At 43.4% G+C, this 17,634-nt stretch overlaps 2 protein-coding genes across 3 annotated transcripts in view; one reads left to right on the forward strand and one right to left on the reverse strand.

The window, feature by feature from the left end:
- The window catches only part of WNT5B (Wnt family member 5B), a 115,235-nt gene that overhangs the window by 53,753 nt on the left and 43,848 nt on the right, over positions 1-17,634 (forward strand). The window lies entirely within an intron of this gene.
- Positions 5,420-9,508, reverse strand: FBXL14 (F-box and leucine rich repeat protein 14). Its single transcript, XM_020789066.3, has one exon. It carries the CDS (start codon positions 8,694-8,696, stop codon positions 7,494-7,496), a length of 1,203 nt encoding a protein of 400 aa, XP_020644725.1. The 5' UTR covers positions 8,697-9,508; the 3' UTR covers positions 5,420-7,493.

Genomic DNA, 17,634 nt, shown 5'->3' on the forward strand with positions numbered 1-17,634 from the left:
TAGGTTTGCTCTCATTCAGACTTCTGTCAGTGCTCTCTTTACTGTACATCTTCAAGCAACATTGTGTTAGACTACAACTCCCATAATCCCATAGATAGCACTGGTTATATGGGAGTTGTAGCCCAGCCAATCTAAAGGACAACAGATGGAGAAAGTTCACAGTTTGAAAATTATGTATGATGTATGTATATGTCTAAAATATCTGTACTGAAAAATATGATTAAAATGCATGAAGTGATCCCCTTTTATAACTCTTGAAGATGAAGCTTGGAAAACAAACGTTTTCCCCCACCCACCCCTGCATGGCTGACTCTAGGTGTTGTAGACCAAAAAGTAGCATTTCTGGGCTCTGTTCTAGAGCTTCACATAGTTGTTCGTTTTAATTGGGCAGCTGACTTTCAGATCCTAAGCGAGCAAAAGCAAGTTTTCTATGTAAAATTCATGCGCTTTGTAACTGAATGATGGTCTGTCTTTTCGCTCCAGACACCAGTTGCATCCATTAATATTTATAAATGTTGATTTCCCTCTCTTTTTAGCAATCGTTTACTACCATGATTCTTTTTTCTCTCCTTATTTTAAATCTTTCCCAAGAAGAAAAAGAGAGGTGGAGTGGGGAGAAAGAAAGGACTGCTGGTCTAAATCAGGGCGAAACTTTCACAAAGCTATTTTAGTCTGTTTCCACAACGGCTGTTTTTATCAACTGGGTTAGATTGAGGAGTGTGGAATCGAGGAGTGGAGAGCCCACGGCATGTTGCAAAACAAATGTAGGTGGAATCTAACTCCTGCTAAAAATGCTGATACCCCACCTCCGCCTTCTCCTTACCCCGCCCCCATGTAGCTTTAATGCTAGAGAATTTGACAGGAAGGACTCTGGCTGGACACTGCAGGGAAGAATTATGCAATCCTGCCAGCAGCTCTGGCACAGTGCCTAGAACACATCCTTAGGGGTCTTCAAACATAGTCTCAGCTCATCCAGTAGAGTTTATCAATTATCTTTTCTTAACAGACATCCATATGAAAGAGCAGCTGCCTATAAAAGTGGGCTATCCTGAAAATAGGGGGGAAAAAAACAAAAAGGCCTCACTCTGCTGGAACCAGACTGTGCCTGTTCCTGAGTCTAGCAGATTTTGTGAAGACATTCCTTTGAAATGTAGCACCAAAGAGCTATTTTCAGTTGCCCCATCATGCCTCTGATGTGAGGCCCACGTGTGTCTCCTTAACTCCTCACTGCCACCCTGATTTAACTACACACATTATTGCCAGTTGGCTTATAGGATCCACTGGAAAGCAGCATCAACACCCTCCCAAACACATAAATTTTGGATCTGTAGAAAAAAAATGGTATGACTGAATACTACCCAGTTGCTTAGCGTTTTACTATTTTACCTTTGGCAGGGAGGTAATAGTAAAACTTGGATAATGCTCAGCATTCAATACATTACCCTTTGGCACAGAGGAAATTCCTTATACTTTCTGTCTCTTTTGTCTTTAAAACTACACTATAAAGTAAGTCAGCTATATTATCTTCTTGCTGCAGATCCAAAGTGCAACTGATAGATGGTGGGTTTCCTGAGGCATTTCATGGCCATGTCATAGTTTGAACTGTGGACTTTCCTGCTTACCTGTAGCTGCTATGCCAAAGCAGCTCCTAGCAGGTGCAGATGAGACAGCAGAACCTAGTTTCAGTCCATCAAAAATTCTAGCAGTGCCGGAACTACCCCTAGCCAACACACCAACTCATCATGTTGCCTAGAGCAGTGGTCCCCGACCTTGGGCCTCCAGATGTTCTTGGACTACAATTCCCAGAAGCCACCACCACCACCTCTGCTGGCCACGATTTCTGGGAGTTGAAGTCCAAGAACACCTGGAGGCCCAAGGTTGGGGACTACTGGCCTAGAGGATTCTAGGAGTTGCGGCCCCCCAAAAATCACATGTCCAAGCTCTGTCTTCTGGTCACATAGCAGTTTGTTTCAATAGGACTTCTTAGCTTACCTTCAACTGCTGAGCAGTCACAAGCATGTTTCCCATAGCAACAGTGTTTGGATGTACTTCCCAATCCCACACTACAGCCATTCCTGCTTGTTTGTTCGTTAAGGGTGTGAAATAAATTCTAGGATGTTTCTTTGGTCTGCCCCAAATAAGATTACACTAATCGACTACATGTATGTTTAGTAGTAGCAGCTGGAGGGCAAACTTCCTTCTCTAATTGATTAAGAAATTCCATAGTATAAGCTTGTTTTCACTAAGGTTGGAAAAACACCTTTGGAAATATATTTGCAGTAAAACAAGTATTGAAATTATAATCATAGTTTGGAATCCTTTAGGAGCACATATGACTATAATCTGGATATTAAAAATATTTTTTCCAGTGATGGATAAATTCCCTACTAGTTGACTCCTTTTCATTGGCAATCAGAAGCAGGTCATGAGTAAGTAAAATATTAATCCTTAAGATTTATACCGTTTCTTTTATTCCCTGCGTGATTTCCATATAATAAAATTATCTCCCATTTGGCAAGATGATATAGTACATCAATATCTGTTTTATAATAATAATTGTGTGCCAGTCAAATCTGACTGATGGCAACCATTTCTAGGGTTTTTCTAGGTAGTGAATACTGAAAAGTGACTTACCATTTCTTTCTTCTGGAGGCACTCTGGGGCCCAGAGTCACACAGGCTGACTTTACTCTTGGGAGGGACCATGGAGATCCAGACTTCCAATTTCTGGCTTCATAGCCAGATACCTAACTCACTGAGCTGGCCAGCCAGCTGATTGTTTTATACAGTTACTAAAAAAACTTTTGTGAATTGCCTTGGCAGGGCTGTGACCTGAAAGGTGGGTTGCAGTGCAGTCTTATGCATATCTACTTAAGAGCACACATAATTTAGTTGAGTATGATGAGTCACACTCAGATGTATCAGCAAAGGACTGCAGTATCAGAAATTGCTTGAGGCTGCAATCTTATATACAGTGAGCTAGGAGTAAGCTCCATCAGACTCAACAGGCCTCATTTTTGATTAGACTTGCACAGGATTGCCCTGTAAGGAAATAAATACACTGAATATAGGCCATCTGTGTTCAGCCTTCCTTCCTAGGTATCTCATGCATGTTTGTCCTAAGGTCCCACTACCTCCCATGTAAACACACGTGTAACTGAAATCTGTATGTTGTATTGTTAAATTGTTGCTATATACTTGAAGAAATTTGATAAATACTAAGGAGATGGTAGTTCTCAAACTGACCATTTTTAGATAATAGGCTCTTTAAATAAATAGAACATGGTATATATATACACACAATGCAGTGCTTTGTTTTTGCAGGGTGAATTTCTGTTTTCCCATTTTAAGTCTGCTACATTTACCCCAAGTGCAAACCTATTGAGGGTTGAGCACACAAAACAGAGGTGTCTCTAACATACAACTGTCAGAGCAGAATGAGGATTTTTTGTCTATGAGGATTAGGCACTGCAAATTTAGTGGCTAGAAATGTTGCATTTTAACGAGACCTAGATTCAAATGCTGAATGCCCTTCTGTAAATGCTTTCTGTTCTCCAGTGATAATGGACATAGTGCAAGTTATTGTTACAAATAGCAATCTCCAGCACAACCTAGAAGAAAGATTTAAAGTATGAAAAAGTGAGGTATCAGCAGCAACTCATCAGAAAGCTGGTGTTTCTTAACAATGTCAAATCCCCCCAAAATGTTACTTTCTGGACAGTTTTTCTTTAAAATATGTTATCAATCTATTGAGCCACACAAGCAATGATTAGATACCATTTGGCTAGATACAGTATAAGAAAATGTATTTCTGGTTTCTGGCTATTTAAAGAGAATGTGTCTTGTGTTTGTCTGCCATTCACTGCCAACGCCTAATGGTCAAGCGAGCGTTCCTATTTTAATAGTCTCTTCAGTCATGAACCTATTCTAATTTTTTTAAAGGCCAAAGACAGAGGAAAATATACCTCCCTCCAAGTCTCCAAGTAAAAGAAGATGGATGTAGTGTCAGGCTCAATTAGATCCAATTGTGCCGGCTTTTGCCAATGAGAACAATGCAGCTTTTGTAACTAACTCCTAGCAAAAAGCATGAAAGGATTAAAAAAAAATAAAAATAGCAATAAGGTCTAGGTGCAGCTTTCCTCTTGCAGGCACAGTGAAAGCCCAGTAAAACCTTATTCCAAACAAAACATCCAAGGGTAGTTTCCCATCTCAATCGCTGTTTTACTCCTTTTCCTTTAGAACCTGAAGGCACTGCCATTATTTTAGGTATTTAAGTGGAAGAAAACCTGCCATTCCAGATTACACTATAACTGGGGGGGGGGGGGGAGGAGAGATTTTGGCTAGGACCTTTTTCTATGAACAGTTAGTTTACCTGGTATCTCTAGAAAAGTGACCAACTGAAAAACAACTCTTTGAAATTGAACAGAGTAGCCTTCTACTGCTTGGGAAGTGCCTGAAATGCAAATGTACAGGAACTCCAGACCATCCCCCACCCCCACCCCTCCACATGGAGGAAAAGCAGCTTAAATACAGCCAGGCCTGGAGAGGAATGTTAAAAAGAAGGAACAAATCACCCCTCCTCCCTTCCATAGGGACCCTCACATAGAAAGATTCCGTATGCATGACTGAACAAGCAAGCAAGCAAGCAAGGACAGCTCCTCTTTTAACTTTCCTGAACAATGGCTTCAGCTCCTTCCACCATTTCACATTCTCTACCCCCCCCCCGCAAAAAAAAGAAAAGGGGAGAAAAGTCATGCTGCATGATTTAGAACATAAAACAAAGCTTTTCTCTGTAAGCATTCCTTAAACCACCACCCCCATTAAAAAAAAAAAACCTCGGCAGAGAAGTTTGGAAAAAGATCACTGTCAGGGCAAAAGTTAGAGATGGATACAAATGAAAGAGAGAATTGTTCACAGTTTACACTATTTTTTGACATCCAGCTTTGATTTTCACTTTTATCTGAAAGGGGGGGGGGAACACAAAGGCTATTTAATCCTTGTCAAACTTTGTTCTGAACAATTCACTTAATTTCTCGGGCACTAACTCAGAATAGAAGTCTGAGCTAGTATCTCTTTTAAAAAAGGAAAAAGAAAGCCACTGTTCTGTTCTCAGCATCTGTGAAAACTTTTGCCCAACATTATACTGAAAGGTTATTACAGTAGGCAGATTCAATCATAAACAGCATACAGATTATTATAAGCTCAGATTTCTAGCAGGCTCTTCCATAGGGAATTAACTGCTCTGCTGTGAACTTCTAATTTGGAAGTGGTTAGCTGAAAGGACAGAACCTTTCCATTACTTTGTTTTTCTGGGCCAAACTACTTTCAGACAGAAAAGAGACATAACTACCACATTTGTTCTCACCGCTTTAGATGAAATATACCTTCCTTCCCAAAAGACAAATACAACACATGATGCATTTTTTCAAAAACATACTTCATATTTCCTTTTATTATATAAATATCAGTTTGACCTTTTCCTGTAAGAATATAAAACGTTTTAAGAGGATCTTTTAAGTTTATACAAATTCACAAACAGTACATTTATTCCATGATCATGTTGTGTGTCTGGGCATGTCTGTGTTCCATGACCTGCAACTGTGGAGGACTGGAAAGCTGCACAACTGCCCCTTCTTCTCCCATTGTTTTTGCTTTGTTCAAAGCTGTCCTATTCCTCCTTTTCAAGACAAGTAGTCAAGAAGTGGCTTTATTTTAATGAATGAACAAAAACAACACATGAAATTGACTTTTCCCATTCATGTTAGAACTGCAAGTGAGTCTGTTCTGCTGGCTCCTGGTCCTGTCTCCTTCCACAGAGGAAGCTTGTTATTTGACCTATGCAATTTGAGAGAATAGGAAGTGGGAATTTGCATATATTAAAGAAACAGAGCTTCTACTTCACATTTCTGAACCACAAATCAATAATCAATTGGGATGCTCACATGTTACACGTGTTTGTGCTAGAAGAGTAGAAATGCAGGATTACTGTTGGGTTCCCAGAACCTTAATCAGAGAAGGAGAGGCACAAAGATAATGTACAGGTGAGTCACAGGGGAAAGAAATCCCAACCAACATTTCCTTTTCCTGCACCCCTCTAAATTATAAACCCCAGGGACAGCTTTCTAGTCTAGGCACAAAAATAGTTCAGTCTCTTATCTCTCTTGTAAAAATTCCAGGGCAGGGGGCTGGGGAGGAGAAGAGAGGGAAAAAAATCCCCAAACCCGAGGTAGCCAAACATTTATATAGAGAGAATATCCTTAGCAGAAAAAGAGATGTGTACTTAAAAATCCACAAGAACTACCATTTCATGTCTTTCAAAATTATATTATATACGAACATGAATACCACAGAGAATGAATAAAAAAACTGAGATCACTCATAAAACTTTAAGAAAAGGGAAGGGCAAGGAGTGTTGCAGTAGATATTTTTGTTAGCTATGCATTGTTAAATAAAAGTCAATAAAAGCATGTCTAAAGATGGCACAAGAGATGTTTAATTCCGTCATTTTTATGCCTTCAGTCCTCCAAATGGAAAAGGTTTCTTGATGGAGATTTTTTTTAAATGACATAGTACAAATGAGAAAGGAAAGGAAAATGCTGATGTGACTTCAACCTTTGTAGAGATTTTAGCTATAAAAGAAAGTTGATAATGAAGTGAGTTAAATACATGAAAATAAGTCTGACAGAGAAATACTCTGATTTCATGCCCCCTCCCCATCTCTTCATCAAGCAACAGTAAAAAGAATGAGTGCACTTCAATTGACACTCCATTTACATTGCTGCCATGTCAAAGAAATATCACCTGCTCAACCTCAAGCAAAGGGAAATGAAAAGGACAGGAGGATAGAGTATTCTGGTCCAGAAGAGAGGTAGAATGATAGGGCTGGGAAAAACGGGAACATCCTGTGGTCACTCATTGCAAAGATGACTGAACTAGAAAGATCAGGCAGCTTTCCATGTTCCTATGATCTACAGGTTCTCTATGTATTGTAAAAAGTGTAGGTTTTACTACCAAAAACATCATGGGAACTGGTCTACAAGCAAAATGGAAAAGAAAGAGATGTATGTGGTTAAAAAGACAAAGAGAATAATTGCAGGCTAAGTTTTCTTCTTCCATCCCTAGTGCAGAAGGGGGTGGAATCAGATTTGGAGAAAGGGGCAGTATTCATCCCCAGTGCATAAAAGATTGAGAAGCTGCATTCCCAATAGAAAAAGTAAGGACAGTGATACTGTTATCCATCCACAGTGAAGGCTGATATGGAGTGCAGTTATCTCCCCCCACCACAGGGAAGGAATGGTGAAAGAATGGTGGGCTTTCCCTCCCTCGCTACACTACTAGGGCAGGTAGGTGGGAAAGGCAGGCAGGCAAGTATTGACCCTTCCTTCCCCTCTCTAGCGCTGGAGGTATATCCCCCCCTTTCTCTCTGTCCTCCACTGCAGCAGTCAGTTGGCGAGTCCCTCCGGAGGGCCAGGGATCTCCGGGTGTACCCTCATCTCACCTGACCTTTTCACTCTCAGTCATTTGCCAGAGTCCCAGATTGAGCACTTTGAGGCAGGGCAATTGAGTGATGCGCTCAAGGCCCCTTTTTGTGATGCGGGTGCAGCCGTAGAGGTCAATGCCCGTGAGCTGACTGAGGTGTTCAGCAATGAGTTCCAGGCCTTTGTCAGTGATGCGGACACACTGGCCAATGTTGAGGGTGCGCAGTCCATGCATTTGGCGCACCATGCGGTTGATGCCCTCATCGCTGATGTGGCAGGAGCAAAGGGAAAGTGAGCGCAGTCCATCAAGGCCCTGTGCAATATAGGCCAGGCTTTGGTCGCCCACTTTGTCACAGAAGGAGACATCCAAGCCTGAGAGGCGCAAGGTGCCCATGGCGAGGTGCATGATGCCTGTGTCGCTGATGTTGTCACAGGAACGAAGGTTCAGGGTGCGTAGGCTGCTCATGTGCGACAAGTGCAGCAACCCTGCATCTGAGATACCTCCACAAAAGCTGAGGTTTAGCTGGCGCAGGCGGGTGAGCCCACGAGCCAGATGCTTCAGGGATAGGTCACTGAGCTTCTGGCAGTCCTGCAGCGTGAGCTGCTCGAGCCCCAGGCAGCCCTCGGCTGCACTCCGGGTCATACCTGCCAGGTGCCCGATCCCCACGTCAGAAAGGTGGCGGCAGGAGCGAAGGTTGAGGCTTTTGAGGCGCTGCAGGCCCCAGGCGATGAGCAAAAGGCCCGTGTTAGTGATGTTGCTGCAGCCGCCCAACTCCAGCACCTCCAGGCCCTTGAGGTACTGGGCAATGCGGCCCAGGCTGCTGTCGGTAATCTGCTTGCACAGGCTCAGGTTCAGCGCCCGCAGCGAGCTGATCTCCGCCACGAAGGCATGCCCCAGCCCGTTGTCGGTCAGGTTGTAGCAGCCGCTCAGGTTGAGGCTCTCGATCTCCGCCATGCCCTGGATCACGTAGCTCAGGCTGCGCCGCAGCGACAGGATCTGCACCCGCCGGATGCCCCGGGCCGCCAGGCTGGGGAAAAGGGAAGGGTTGGCGCGGCGCAGGTGCAGCTTGGCCTCCACCCCGCGCCACACCGAGCGGTGGTAGGCGGCGTCCCGCCAGGCCGTGCACACCTGCGCCACCCGGCCCTTGTCCCGCACCTCCAGGTACCCGAAGATCATGGCCAAGAGCTCCGGGAACAGGCACGAGATGTGCGTCTCCATCGCCCGGGCCCGGCTCGTCGCCTCGGTCGCGCAGCAGCCCCCCGGGCCCGGCGGCGGCCTCCCTCGCCGCCGCTCCCGCCGGGGCCCTGCCGCGGTGGCTAACGCCGCTCGACCCAGCCTCCGGGCCTCTGCGCCACCAACGGCGACGACGCCGGCCCCGGCCGACGAGGGTGTCTCCTCAGCCGCCGCCGCCGCCGCCGCGCAGGGGGGCACTCCTGGCGCCTTCTCTTCTCGGCCCCCGCTTCCGGCTCGGGGGCGTCACATCCCCGCCGCCGCCAGGACAGAGAAGGCGGGCGGCCCGGCCGCGGCGCTGCCACCGTGAGGTCCGCTCTGGCGTGGGGTGGCCGCCGCCGCCGCCGCTTCTACCCGCGCCGCGTCAGGGAGGCCGCGTTGCCGCCTTGCTGCTTTCCTCGGGCGGCCCCGCGCCGCATCGCGCTCAGCCCTGCGCGGGCGGGTTCTTTCCGCCGCCGCCGCCGCCGCCCCTTCCTCCTTTGTCTCTCCCAGCCGGCGCGAGCGACGGAAGGGCTGCCCTCACGAGTCAGTTGTGCGCGGTTGCCGCCGCCGCCGTTTTCGGAACTCGCTTCACCCCCCCCCTCCCCTCCTCCTCGCCGCTCTGATCGTCAGGCTTCGACTCGCGCCTTCGCTCGCTCGCTCGCTGGCTGCGGGAGCCCCGGCGCCGCGCTCAGGCCGGGCGGGGGGGGGGATGGGAAGGAGGAGACGAGAAAGGCTTCCTAGGCCCGGCCTGTTCGCTCGCTCGCTGCTGTGCCACACCTCCCTGCGCCGCTTGCGCAGTGGTATGAGCCGGAACACTCCGAGCCGTCGCCGTGGCAACAGCGCCCCCTCCCTCCCACATCCTCCTCCTCGTCCTTTCGCGAGCCCGGTAGGATTAACCCTTGTGCTGCCACACTTTGCCCGAAGAAGCTTTCTGGGCTTTTTCCGAGCGCCAGGCGGGAAGAGTTGCGTTCACCGCCGCCACCGGAAGGCGCGAGGAAAGGATGGTCCCGGCGGCTCCTCATGAGGAGCTTTCCGAGCAGGGGAAACCTTAAATGTCCTCACCTCAGCGGGATCTGTCAGGTTAGGATTAGGAGCATCGCTGTTGCTAAGGCGCCTTGCGGGAAGGTGCCAAGGACGTCGCGGGAGGCGGTTGGTGGCCGTGGAAGGGCGTCGGATGGGCGCCTCCTCGTCTCCCGGCGGCTGCCCGAAGGAGAGGAGAGAGAGTGAGAGGAAGGGGTCCTTTGCATCAGGCTGAAAAGTTACACACACAGAGAGAGAGAGAGAGAGAGTCTGTAGGAGAGTGACAGTAACTGGCCACTTTTACACACACACACACACACACACACACACACACAACACACACGAGAGTCCCATTCGCTCGCTCGCCCTCCCATATGTAATGTATCTGCAGATTGACAGTAACTGCCAGTCTCTCTCTCTCTCTCTCTCTCTCTCTCTCTCTCTCACACACACACACACACACACACACACACACACACACACACACACACACACACACACACACACACACGAGTCCCATTCGCTCGCTCGCCCTCCCATATGTAATGTATCTGCAGATTGACAGTAACTGCCAGTCTCTCTCTCTCTCTCACACACACACACACACACACACACACACACACACACACGAGAGAGAGAGAGAGAGAGAGAGAGAGAGAGAGAGAGAGAGAGAGAGGAGATTGATAGTAACTGGTCTTTCTTCTGAAACAAAGGGGGGGGGGGGAGAGAGAATTATTAGTCCCACCAGCACCACCACCAGTGTGGTATCTTTGCTGAGGGCATTTAGTAGGCAGTGATGCTTCACTGTTCATTCGTCTCAGATGATTCCCCTTTGCATAAAAATAACAAACACACAAGTCAGGTATTGTACAGTAATTTGTTCATGAGATGAAAGTGAGGCTGTGTGTCAAGGGCACAGTTGCCCTACTAATGGGTGGCACTGAATATTGTTTCCACAGGGAGTAACTCTCACAAAAACTCTGTATACAGACAGGTAATATCGATAGGAGAAGAAGCAGTAGAATTTTGAAGACTGGGGTTTCCAGCCTTACATGGAGCTGTTGAAGCTCAGGGACTTGCTCTTGTGTTTGACTTGCTAGAGATCTGTAGATAGTGTTTTCCGACGAATGTAGACTTTTATGAGCAGACAAATGGCCCATATTCAAATTGCTTGGGCCAAATTCAGACTGTTTCTGTATCTTCTTAGGTCTGGAATTTCACCAGCTATCTACCATTGCACATAACTTTTCCCCAATATGTTTTAATATTTTTAAAAAATGTTTATCTGTTTTATCTATTGTATGACCTGTGGTCCATTTTTAAAATATGTTCCAAAATTAAATGGAAAAGAATTACATTTAATTGGGACAAAAAATTAAAAATTAATTGTCCAAAATCCTGTTACTAAGTGTAGTAAATCACACTAGAGTAGGCCTGTTGAGTGAATGAGGTTGTCCATATGCTCCATTGATTCAAATGAGTTTACTTTAACTGCAGTTAAAGAGTAGGTCCGTTTGAATCAGTGGAACCTATGGAAGAGTTGAGCCGCCAAATCAGTTTGGATATGGGCCATTTGTCATTAAAGTCTACATTAGTCTGAAAACTCTATCAGAGCATAAGTCTATATCTCTGGCATGCCAAACACAAGAGCAAGTCCACTCCTGTGTATTTTCTGCCTAGAAAACCCTGGAAAGGGACACCATGTGTCAGAATCAACTTGATGGCACACATATGCACACTAGTGCAATTTACTAAGCAACAGGATTTTGGCTATGGTTAGACTAAATGTAAACAGATACAGCCTCTCACTGAAATTAACTGTATGTCTGAAGCTGGCATTAAAGTGTAATGACAAATATTTCACTGAGTATGTGTATTCATACAGGCAAGCCTTAATACAGTACAGTATTATGGTTTGTAAGGAATGACTAATATGTTTATAAGGTCTTTTGGCATTTCTCTAGAGAAAAATCTCACCAGTCACCACTTTTTCTACATCTGATCAGCACAGACATACTATGATTCCCCTCACTTGGCAAGATAGTTAGCCAACCCCGTTTACCAAATTTTACATGTGCACTGTAGGTGGAACTAAGAAGGAAATTACTTCAGAAATATGTCTGCATGAAGTTAGATTGAAAGCAAAATATTAATTCAGCATATCATATTCAAAATATTAATTCATGTTTCCATGAAGCTTTCAAGCAACATTTTAAAAGGTTTCTTGAGATGTAAAACATTTCTCCATGACTGAATGCTAGAAAATACAAGTGTGACCAGCAACAAGGTGTTGCATGTCCTCACTTCCTGACAGGAGTGTTCCTGTTCGGATTCCAGTCAGTCTGCTTTATAAAGCACCTATGTCTTGCTTCATTCTAACTTCTGTTATTTTTGTGGTTTTCTTTTCCAACTGATACTCAACACACAAAACACACAAATCCCATAATTCATCCAAAAAAGAGGATTAATATAGGCAATGGGTTACATTCAGACTTAGTCATGAATACAGCAGACTTGTTGAAATTAAGTCTGGATCTAGTCTATAGTAAACTGATTGTATTGGTGCTTCAGTATGCATCACCAAGTACACTTACAAGTTTTCATAAAAGAAGTTGTGTTAAATTGTTTTACTATGTGCTTTTTAAAATTATATACTCTTACCAAGGAACTAAAATGGGACTATTCTGTAATACGCAACTATTGTTGCAGGGTGACCAGAAATTATATAAAGAAAGAACTACAGTAAACATGGCTAATGGGAAGCATTTGGATAGTTGTAGTCCATAGTACAGGGAGGGCATGAAGTGGAGGAAGGTGGGTCTGACATAAAGAATGAGATGTAATGGTATTAGAGGGAAAGGATTCAGTATAAACCAACACAACTGCATTTAAGTATATTTTAATAACAAATCAATTACACAGGTTTAGATACTAATACACTTTGATTAGGGAATGGACAGTCTGGGTAAATGGATTAATTATAGAACCCATGCTTAATAAGAAAGCTTGGGTGCGTGCTAACACAGCTTTTCAGTACAAAAAGGTAGTGATCGGTAACTTTCCTTTCACAATGGAGAGACGTGAAGAGCGGTGTGCCCCAGGGATTTGTGCTGAGACTGGTGCTTTTCAACCTGTTCATAAATGACCTGGAGACGGAGATAAGCAGTAAGGTGGCCAAGTTTGCAGATGGCACGAAACTTCTGGCTGGTGAAGACCAGAAGGGATTGTGAAGAGCTCCAGAAGGCTCTCTCCAAACTGGGAGAATGGGCGGCAAAATGGCAAATGAATTTCAGTATAAGAAAAGTAAGGCACAGCTTTATATATCAGCTGTGGGTTCTGAGCTATCTGTGACAGATCAGGAAAGAGAACTTGGTGTGCTGGTGGACAGCTCATTTAAAGTGTCGATCCAGTGTGCGGCGGCAGTAAGGAAGGCCAATTCCATGCTAGGTATCATTAAAAAGGGGACTGAAAATAAAACAGCGAACATTATAATGCCATTGTACGAAACACTGGTAAGGCCCCACCTGAAGTATTGCGTACAGTTCTGGTCACTGCACCTCAAAAAAGACATACAGTAGTAGAACTGGAAAAGGTACAGAGGAGAGTGACTAAAATGATGACTGGTCTGGGGCACCTCCCTTTTGAGGAATGGCTACAGCGTTTGGGGCTCTTTAGTCTAGAGAAAAGGCACCTGAGTGGGGACATGACTGAGACGTATGAAATTATGTGGGACATGGATAAAGTGGATAGAGGGAAGCTCTTTTCCCTGCCACACAATACTAGAAGCAGGGGACATCCACTCAAACTGAGCGTTGGTAGAGAGAACAAACAAAAGAAAATATTCCTTTCCCCTCCTTGCCACAGGATGTGGTGATGGCATCTGACCTAGATGCCTTTAAAAGAGGATTGGACAGATTCCTGGAGGAAAAGTCCATTGCAAGTTACGAGCCATGATGGGGATGTACAATCTCCAGGATTAAAAGGAGGGTACTTAAAAATGCCAGATGCAGGAGTGTAGTATCTGGAGACAGGGATCTAGTTGTCTCATGTGCTCCCAGAGGCATCTGTTGGGGCCAGTGTGAGATACAGGGAGCTGTACTGAATGGGCCCTTGGCTTGATCCAGCAGGGCTCTTCTTATGTTCTTACATTTACTCACCATTCAAGTTTGGCATTACATTATTATTACTTGTAAATGAAATAAGATTTAGCAGGTCAGGCTGAACAAGGCCTAAAAAATTCTATATGTTGAACAAGAGTCTGTTGGTTCTTTATAGCAACTGTGTGTAAATCAACTAACCTAGAGTTTCATCTTCTGTTGGTAAGCTTGATTGCTGGCAGAATTTGTATTGAGAAAAAGAAAAAAGATCATTTAAAAAGGCCTTATATGATTTTAAAATGTTTATTAAAAATGTTTTTGTTTATGTGTCCCATTATCAGCTATGAATAGAAAATAATATAGTCTCAGAATCATGGATCTCTAACTTCTGGTATCACTACTGAAATTATTGTCTATTTCTATGTATTTGTCAAGGGATGGATATAGTTACAGCACACACAGAACCTAGGGCTACTGACAATATGCTAACGCAAAAGAAGTTTGAGTTAGCACATTGTCATAAAGTCCTAGTCCAGAGTGGTGTGGTGGGTAGGACTAGGACTTGGGAGACGATTCAGATTCCTGTTCAGACATGGAAATTCACTAGTTGGGAGGGTGTAACTGGCAAAATCACCCCTTAAATATCTCACATTGAAAGCTCTCTAATACATGTATCAAGTAAGTGAGTCATTCTAAAAGCTAGAAGAGTTGAAAAACTACTTAACCTTATCATTGAAATCAATGGTACTTACTCCTAAGTATGCGTGTATCGAATTGTTGGCATGAAGTACAATCTTATGGAGCTAAGTAGTACTTCTGCTCAGTACCTCTCAGATTACTGTGTGAAATTTAATATGTCAGGCAGCTTGCTAAAACCGGTCCAGAGCCAAAAGAACAGGCAGATGGGAGTGCTGAAATGTGTTTCTGTGGGCCTCGACAGGGCACTTGCATCTCCCAACTGGCTGGGCATGTTGGCTGTCACCTTGGCAGCAGGCCATGCAACCTGGTTTCTACAGTTTCTTCCTGAAAAGCACTGAAACTCTTGGTCTTGGAACCCTGATAAACTACAGCATCTGCTGTTCTGGTAAATATATGTGTGAGAGGCAGCCTTGGCCTCAGCCCTTGCCTCCAAGTGTTTTGACTCTTTATCAGGGTTATATGGCAAGGCCAGGTTTGTCTGATTGTCTCCAGTGCACCTTAGCTATTCAGAGATTTTAAGATGTAGATAGATTCTGGAGTGCTCAAAATGAGACAAGGCTGGCAAGATTTATTTATTTATTGATTGATTGATTTGATTTGATTTGATTTATACCCCGCCCATCTGGCCTAAAAGGCCACTCTAGGCCACTCAAATATTGTCAATTGGAAAGGAGTGAGATGGTTTTAGATCTGCTTGACAAGAGAACATCCCAGCCTGATTTGATTGCTGGGATTCTATTTCTATTTGTAAACAGGCAGTATGGGTCAGATCTCTGAATATCTAGGAATCAAATACAAATGTTCTATGGAAAGAATAGTTATGGGTCTCACAATGTATCAAGCAGTAAATCTCTCACAGCTAAACTAAAATTACTTGCAAGTATGCGTATTCATCTCTGCCAGTGTTTCTTTTCAATAAAAACCATCTTTGAGAACTGGCAGTCATTAACAAAATACATGGTTGTGTGTGCGCGCCTAAGTTTTTGCCCTCTGATACTGTACTTCCTCTGCTCAAAATGCCCACACAGTTAGGGAACATGATTTTGACTGGAAATCATGGCATGTGGGGAAAGGACTGCATGTCTCTTCTCTCACATTTCTTATTCTCTTAAAATTTGAAGCCTACCTACACCACAGTTCATTAAAATACCGTATATGAAACATTTACTTAATTCACATTTGTCCGTTACATCTAGTTTAGTTTGAAAGACCAATTCCAGTCCAATTTTCAGATTCACTTATGTTTATATACGTCTTGTGTTTATTATATGTTTTATAAGAATAAAGAAAAATGATCTGCAAGAAGATTTTGCTTTATCCAAATAGCAGCTGTCGCCAATTTTTCAGAAGACAGATGGAATAGCCAAAGTGTATGTTATTGGTATAGTTTATCATAGAGATGCTCATTTCAATGCTTCACTTATGACCTGAGCAACATTTTTCAGACTATTGGGCAAACAAGCCGTATCAACCACCAACCCTTGAGAGATGCACCATGTAACATAATGACATTAATGTTAGTTAAGAAATTGTACGATTTGTTAGGATCAAACATCACAAGCACTTTACAGCTTTGTCTGTCTTAAATTGTTAAGTTTACACTATAGGAATAATTTGCAGTCATTGAGATCCTGACCCTTAAGTCTCCTATCAAGGGTTCAGACACTCCAAGGGATGTGGACATAACCACTCATTGTTTCTAGTGGACAGCAGCACTTGGCTTTCTCACGTCCTGTTCCATACAGACCTCTCTTTTTTGTAGTCCCCTAAAGTGTGTCCCTTTTGTATCCACTGCCTGATGAGGGGGTTTTAAAAAGAGGGGAGCAAAAGCAATGTATCTGGTTTTGTTCCATTGTATTGTTAAACTGTGGTTTCTTTGGAGCAAATTTGTGGATTTTTCACCCTGCAAAATCAGAATTGTAAGCTAGGGTTATGTCTGGACTTAATCGGTTCTTGTCAGTGGTATCCCATGCCATCCAACCCATGTATAAACAGCATGGACCTGTTTCGAAAGTCAGTCTCTAGCCCACCGTGTTGTTAAAAGCTTTTAGATAATGTATTATTGCTATGGTAGAATACACAGAAAGCTTTTTCTGCTAGTTGCCAGAATTACATTTCAGATTGCCAAACTTTATTTGTGGAACCTATCCTCTACAGTAACTTGTTGGACCGGGCTAATGTATAAAAAGGATGATTCTGTTCTGATCAATTTCTGTTAATCTTCTGAGATTCTGTCATGTGTGAACAGCCAACAAATGCTTACATGGAAATAGGCTTGCTGAAATTATATCATATATTGAAATGGTCTCACTGTATTTTGGCCTGTTCTTGATTCCCTCTGCAAGGGGCCTGTCTAGTTCTTTAGAAGATCAAGTCATGAGTACACATTTCTACATTCAAAACTCTTTGTTCATACAATACAATACAATACAAATTTATTCTACAGCCAAAGTCTTGATAAATTCATATAATATAAATATTTACAGTGCATTATTCTGTCTATGTATGGAATGGAAGATTTTGTGAACTGTACTTATTACAAATATTGTACTATTATTTTCACCTGTTCACAAGATGCTCATCCAGATCCAAGAGATGGCCACTGATGTTCCTTTCCAATGAGAAGTTTTTGAATGATAGAGTTTTTATAAAAATATTTATCATATATTTATTTGTCCTCCAAAGTTTATTATATACATATTCCTCCCCTTTTTTCTTTCCAAATTATACTAATCTTCAAAGGGATTATTTATTGGCAGTTATGTGAAGGAATCAGTTGTTAGTTTACTGATAAGAAATTGAGGCTGATTGAATTGCATTGTTGCACTTAATTTAAGATAGTTACACTGCTTGTGTGGCCATAATAATGGAATAAAATGTACATTTTATTTACATTTGAGGCTACTACCCAGTCAGTATTATCAGTGGGATGCTCCTGGCTAAACTGTTCAAGGGTGTGGCGTTAACACCCACTTAGTCTCCATGTAAGGTGCTTATGAATGTATTTTGACAGCCAGATTTTTATTTTTATTTTTTGCCCCTTTGAATTTATTCCCTGGAAAAGTGAAAATATAAATAGTCAATATTCATTGGATAAATGGATAATTTATCCAATAATTGGATAAATT

The sequence above is a fragment of the Pogona vitticeps genome, chromosome 5, assembly GCF_051106095.1.
Source record: "Pogona vitticeps strain Pit_001003342236 chromosome 5, PviZW2.1, whole genome shotgun sequence".
Lineage (NCBI taxonomy): Eukaryota > Metazoa > Chordata > Lepidosauria > Squamata > Agamidae > Pogona > Pogona vitticeps.

Bases quoted from the DNA above. Each gene is read 5' to 3' on its own strand.
- FBXL14 (XM_020789066.3), bottom strand. From the start codon at position 8,696: ATGGAGACGCACATCTCGTGCCTGTTCCCGGAGCTCTTGGCCATGATC.